The sequence below is a fragment of the Rhea americana genome, unplaced genomic scaffold (genome assembly GCF_003343005.1).
Source record: "Rhea americana isolate MKP2758 unplaced genomic scaffold, rheAme1 scaffold_21, whole genome shotgun sequence".
In the NCBI taxonomy this organism is placed as follows: Eukaryota; Metazoa; Chordata; class Aves; order Rheiformes; family Rheidae; genus Rhea; species Rhea americana.
The window spans coordinates 4,481,539-4,488,258 of NW_028186258.1; the positions used below are offsets into that span (position 1 = coordinate 4,481,539).

The 6,720-nt window shown below is 35.9% G+C and overlaps 1 protein-coding gene across 1 annotated transcript; it reads right to left on the minus strand.

Annotated features, from left to right (window-relative positions):
* Positions 1 to 797: 797 nt before the first annotated feature.
* CUNH17orf67 (chromosome unknown C17orf67 homolog) lies at positions 798 to 6,615 on the minus strand. The gene is made up of 4 exons (XM_085304826.1): positions 6,478 to 6,615; positions 5,680 to 5,780; positions 2,973 to 3,112; positions 798 to 1,296 (listed from the first exon to the last, which is right to left on the minus strand). Exons 1-3 carry the CDS (start codon positions 6,530 to 6,532, stop codon positions 2,996 to 2,998), a joined length of 273 nt encoding a protein of 90 aa, XP_085160952.1. The 5' UTR covers positions 6,533 to 6,615; the 3' UTR covers positions 798 to 1,296; positions 2,973 to 2,995.
* Between the last annotated feature and the right edge of the window lie 105 nt (positions 6,616 to 6,720).

A 6,720-nucleotide genomic window follows, 5' to 3' on the forward strand; every position in this document is an offset into this window, starting at 1 on the left:
TTATTATTATTATTATTTGCTGAGTAAGAGAAACCAGAGACAGAATTTCCCTTAATGACTTTAACTTCAATTGAAATATGTAAATGGAGATCTATATAGCATGGAGTATTACGAATGAAGCACACAATAGCAGCCTGATTACGTTTTTTATACTCCTAGATTAAATCTGTGATTTCATCTTGAGAGTAGTGAAAGGTAAACCTTTGATGCTTTGAAATTTAAATTATTTCCTTGGAGTCATCTAGGAAAGCTCTTACTGGAAAGAAAATATACTAGGACTCTTGATCTATTTCAGCCTGCCCACTGTTACTGCAGTAGCTACCTTACATATCTTCATAAAATTGTTTTTTATTTTGCTATTTGTCATCAGGTTCTTAGAATGACTGCAGTGGTGAACTCTGATAGTGACTTTGTTCTGTCCATAACTAATTCTACTGCAATTACAAATCATAAGTCATACAAGACCTTTTTCGTGTTGTTTTGCAGATATACTTATCATCTGACTTGAAAAGCATTTCTGTTCCAAAGTGTAAGTTATAAAGGCACTTTGGTAGAAAWGGGGTGGCTGGATATACATGGCTGAGCTGGCAGAGTTATAAAAGAAAGGGAAAAGTTGTGCAAAGAAACTACAAAACAATTAGATTGCACCTTCTTCCTTCCCAACTGCTGATTCTAGTAAGTCCTCTAATGTTTCCTTAGGACTTTGCAATTCTGAGCCTCACTTTGAGTGATTTTTATCACCACATAGCGTGKGAGTCCAAGGTAACAAAATCAGCTGAAAAAGGATTTGAGTCAAGCGTTTATTAAGAAACAATACATGAAATACTTATCAGGCAATTAAAGATAGATYAGTGTTGCATAAATGTTACGTCTACTAATTAAGGTCTTCTCCAAAGTCCAGAAGGGTGACGTTTTCTTCATGTTTATATTCTCCAATTTTCTACAATTTTTTATGCTCCTTTTGCTTCAGGTAGTCTAAGGTTGTACCCTTAAAAAACACATTCTAATGCTTTTAGAATCACTGACTGGTGATTTATTCTTACCYGTAACTGAGATCTTGGAGGAAACCTTTGATTTTTTTATTCATACATGCAATCATTATTTTCTCTACAAGTAGAAGATACATGGTGGTGTACAACATATCTAGCCATTTACGGTTGAAAGCTTAGCTAAATCRCTAGGATTGCGCTGTATTCCAAAGAGGTTCAGCTCTACAATTAGCACATAGCCAGTGCGGGAATAATCCTGTCCACCATAACACAAAGTACATGTCATCTTAAATGCACATGAAGAGATCTGCAAAAAAAAAGGAAAATATAATTAAAACACATAAACATATTGGCTATATTATTCACACACAAAAGGCTTCAAATCCTTTAAGCACTTCTCTAAAATTAATTCTTTACAACAGCCTGTGAGCAGGGTAGGACTCAGCCAGCTTCCAGCTGTGTCTCAGCTGGAAGATTTTTTGAAAACTGCCAACTTACCTCCTAGGGCTAAAATTCGGGAATTTTACGTTTTTGTTTTTAAGTAAGTTTCAGACCTTCTATCTACTGTGCTTTAGCATAAGTCTATTGAAATCTGTCCCAATATCTACATTTTCAAAATTATTCAGGTATGTACAGGTACAGATAGATGCCCAGCAGGATCTGAAGCAGATTAACTTTCTGGCTTTCAAATCAGATCAGTCCTGACAGACACTATCTCMATATTCTATTTCATTTCATTTTTGAAAATATGGCCCTAAATCTTCAGTTTTTACGTCACAAAGTTAACTATGAGATTGCGAAAAGACCATAAACTTATGTACTAATATATTGTTCAGTCTTTAGAGAGCTAGGACCAGTGGGAAAAGGTAAATTAAGCCTGGATATAATCTCTGTTGACTATTAAGCAGGTGGCTAATAGTGATAATTCAAATTTAGCCCAGCTGAAAATATCTGTTTAGAGACTGTAAGAAAAAGCCTATCTTGTTATAAAAACATATAGATGTGCATRTATCTTCTCTTTTAGCATCACAGGTGGCTGCTGGGTAACCAGAAGAGTTTAAGAGGATCAATACTTATATTTTACACACGTAGGACAGCCTTACCCCCAAAACAGCAGTTTCTGAATGTAATGATGAGCTGATGTAACTGCATGCAAAACTGCAGGGGGGAAAAAGGACGACTATATCAAAAACCTAGTATACGTGATGTACTATTGGAATATGTTATTTTGTCACAAATTGGCTTGTGAGTAGTGCCTGTTTTCTAGGCTGTACTTTGGAGTGTATTTTCCTATCGAACTCTAGCTTTATCATGCATATGATAAACAGAGGCAATAAAGCAAATGATGTTCTCCACTGCACTGATGTTGAAAACCATGAACAGAACTAATAACCCATGAAAGCACTATGGAAATGTTCTGTGTTAATGTTTACCACATGTGTACTAAACAAATAGAGAATGCTATTTAAAAAATAAGCAGCTAGCAAACTGTTACAGCTGCAAGAATATAGAACAAGCTCAACTCCTAGCAGAATCAGACTGTATCTGAGATATCTTAAGGATGACAGCTATGGTTTAATCCTGCCGTGGTCCCACTGAGAGCTAAGCGAACAAGTACAAAAAGATGAGTTGGAAAAGGAACACGAGCAGACAGGAAAGAAACAGGAGCAATTTCAAGCAACATTAATAATAATGTTGTTCGGTAGCCAACTTATACCCATATAGCAGAGAAATGCATAACCAAATGTTTCATTAGCATGAGCAGAGCTACAGTGATGCATCTGATACCTAAAACACTTAAGCTCCCTGCCATTGCTCTATTCTATTGCCAGACATCTTTCAGCTCAAGATGCTTCTTCTAGCCACTGGTGCTTCTCTCCTCTTCCAGATTGTGGCTCCATCTTTTATTAGGAAGGAAGAAATGTGCACTGTAAAAATATACAAATATATAAAATATAAAATATATAAGAAATATAAAAATACCAATTATGGGGCTGGTAAATCCATTAGATAGGATAGACTAAATCCCTGTTGCAGTGTGGGAAGCAATGTGGATTTAACCAATGTTCAAGGAATTGTTCTTCTGATCTCTGCTCCAAGCGCTGGAGGTAAAGCATATGCTCCTATTTAAAGAAAAGAAAACGTCATTTAATTATGTAACCATTCAAGTCTGATGTCAGCCCAATGAACCAGTAGAATTTTATAGTTTATATAAACGGTCTGAATTTCTCCTGAAAACTACGAAATTGAATGAAATGGGGCTGCCAGTCAGTTTGCCCAAACCTTAGCGATGTTAGCAATATTTGAAGAGTGACACGAGCAACTAGGTTAGCCTCCATTTCTTTTCTTCCCTGAAGGATTACTAAGAATCCCTAGGTAGTAAAACAATCTCCTCAGATGCTGTATGAATGGATAAATGCTTAATTTTCTTATTTTCTCCCYCACAGAATAGGGGTTAACAATCCTGCCTGTAGAACATGCTGGTGCTGCTCTTTGAGATGACCAGAGGTTCGCTGGAGGGCAGTGTGTCCTGCCTCTAACTGTGCTCCCTCTTCCTCAGCCCAAGGGGGCTTGGCCCAAATCCTTCAGTGAGACTACACTGTGAACCTGCAGAAAACAGGACTACATGATTGAGATGATGCCACGTGACAAAAAGCAAGGTCTTGTTCAAGGTAAGACTAAAATTTGTTGATAACATAAATGACATTTTTAAATAATAAAGGACGGTTCCTCTTGCTGTCTGTAGCTGAATAGGCTTTTTGATTCAAACTGCACTGTAGAAGTCAAATAGTGTCACAAAGAWTTACAAATTAAATTCCCCAGCCCAGCATGATCTGGCTTAGTTCAAACAGCTTTTGCTTAAAATAGATCAAGAGAGGTAGGCTCATCCCAGCATTAATTTCTTCTTGCTACAAAGAATCCATACAAAATCAGTTTTTCTCCTTGTGGCTGTGGCATGACTGTGCACAGGGATACAGCAGGCACGGTCCTTTATTTGGAAGGGAAAGTCTTCATGTTCCATGTGGGGAACGTATTTTTATCAGAATACAGTTCCTTCTTCTACTGAAAACCTTGGCATTTAATGAAAAAAACAAGTACTCTTGTGTTTGGGTTTTCCTACAGAAAGCAAATTTTGTCATATTAAAAAAAAAAAGAAAGAAAGAAAAGGTTGGAATTTCTTATCTAAAGAGTCACAACAAAGTATTTACTACTAATCCYAGTAGTATGGAAAGTGGCCAGGAGGTCAGGAATCAAATTCTTCTCTAGCAATAGCTCCTTTTATTCCTCATCTATATGCATGTAACTTCCTATAGTATAAGATTTAACTCAATCTAACTTCTCTACTGTTTTATTTATGTTTAATATATTTACTATATARAGTATCACATAATCATAGTGGTATGTTCTTGATGGTATATTGAGTATAACAATGAATGGGAATTGTACTGCTAATTTACAAGGCTCATTTAACAACAGCTTGGAAACCAACTTCATCCTGAATGTTGTGGTTAACAGTGAAGTCCATGCCTACTGTTTTTTGGCTCTGTTTCACAGTCTTAATKGTACAAAGTTGTTAACAAGCATGGTGTAATATTCTTGTGACAGCTTTGATTTGTTATGGCTATGACAGTTGACAAAGAAGTGTGTACATCGGAAGTGGTATATGGTCAGACACCCGCGACTGCCAGGTGGATTCTTTTTGGCTGGTATACAATAATCATTGGAAAGGGAAAACCACTAGCTGTCTCCACAAACCTGGCACATACCGAGTTCAATCCTGCAAGGTACGTAGTGCTCTGAATGTCCTATGCATTTGARAAGTGTTCAGCACCTTGCTAAACTGAGCCCCTTATATGCATCACACTTGCACAATCTATTGTGTGTTTTCTGGCTTCTGTGGTTTTAGCCTCTTCAGAACCATGTAATTTTAGCACAGTTTATTTACTTTGGAAAGAAATGCACAGTAATTTTAAAATACCTTAAGTAGCTTTTGAGAAGTGCAGAATTATATGTTACATCTTGTCAAAGCAAAGAAAACAGAAGGCTCCTAACTTCATTTGCTTTTTCTTTTGTTGTAATGAGGTTTAGAAATCAAAAAATACAAATATTAAATACAAAACCAATGTTGTTGCATTATGTTAGCAACTAAGAACTTGTGGAATATCATTACAAGCCATTCTGTCCGTAGCATTCATAAAAAAGTGAAGGAAAGAAAGTGATTTTAAAAGTAGTTGAGAAGTACCTCAATCTCCACACTGACCACTGACACCTGCACCTACTTTCTGCCTTGAGTGCAGAATGTACTGCAAGCAGAAGACCATTTCCTGTTATTTTAATTTTTTCAGGAACAACCCGATGAACTCCACATTTCTACAAATGAAAAGGCACTTTCTTCTCAATAATTTAATCTGCATTTTTGAACTGTGATACCTTTAGATGATAAATAATTCCATGCTCTGCAAGCATACATTTCCTGAGCAATATTCAGCATTTACAGAATGCTACTTAACAGTAATTGAAGAATGCAAAGGGACTTAAAAATATTCCACAGAAGAATTCAACTGTTTAAAAGGGTGATACTTGTAACTATTTGCACTTATGCTTGGAATTACATTTATAAAAATCTAGTATTAAGCACAAATAAAACTTTTTAATTTAATTTAMTTTCAAAATAAATATCATAAATCACCCTCATTGGCTCATCAGGGAAACCAGCTTTTCTGCGTCTGTCTTCACGACGAGTTCTCAGAATCTGTTTGGCTTCCTTTTCATTCAAAATTGGTGAAGTGTCTAAAGGTGGAAAAGCAGAAATTAAATATGAAATTACCAAAAAGGTAATAGTTTATCTTTCAAATGTAAAATGAATTGTCTTCAAACCTGATTTCTGTCTATATACAAAGTGTTCTTTCATTAGAGTCCCTTCCCAGGGGATTATTGCGTTCCAGGAGATACAAGTGGAATTTTAAAGCATTTTTACACTTGTGCTTTCTACAGTGTGCTTCTGCCAGGTGAAGCAAACCCAACACATTAATGTTACTGTCTAAAATGAGAAAATATGACAGCACCATTTAACCGCTGACAATAGTAACTTTTCCTTTTCTTTGTTCTTTTCTATATTGCTTTACTTTTTAAAATTATGTTTTGAAGTAATGTGGTAAACTTTTGTTGCAATAGAGAGATTGCAATGACTATTTAACTCATGAGGTCTTGGTAAAGTAGTATTAAAATTGTAAACTCATAAAACAGTTCTGTTTTGCAATAAATGACTATAGTGTTGGTAATGTAGCGAGTAAAATATCTAATACAATAGCATGGATGTTAAAAATCAAATCATGGCAATCCTCCGATATAATACCGTATTTAATTCTTTATATAGTTAAGTGTTAAAAGTAACATGCAAAGATATTAAATATAAAAGACCCATGTTACTATAATAGGCTCTGCAGCWCTACATGCATAAGCAGATTTGTTATATATAAGCTCCTACCTGCAAAAATTGTCAGGAGGACCAAAATGAAGATAAACACAAGTAACTTCTTCATTTTGATTCTGCTTCCCCTCAGTCTTTTCCAAAATGAGTAATGCTGACTGGGGCTGTAGCCTACTTGAAGCAGCTACGTCAGTCACAAATGTTTGTTTATGCTCCAACTAATTTGACTCACAGTTGGATTTGGAAGACATCTGGCCCCACGTTTTGAATACGGCTATTACCTGCTCACACATTCTCCGC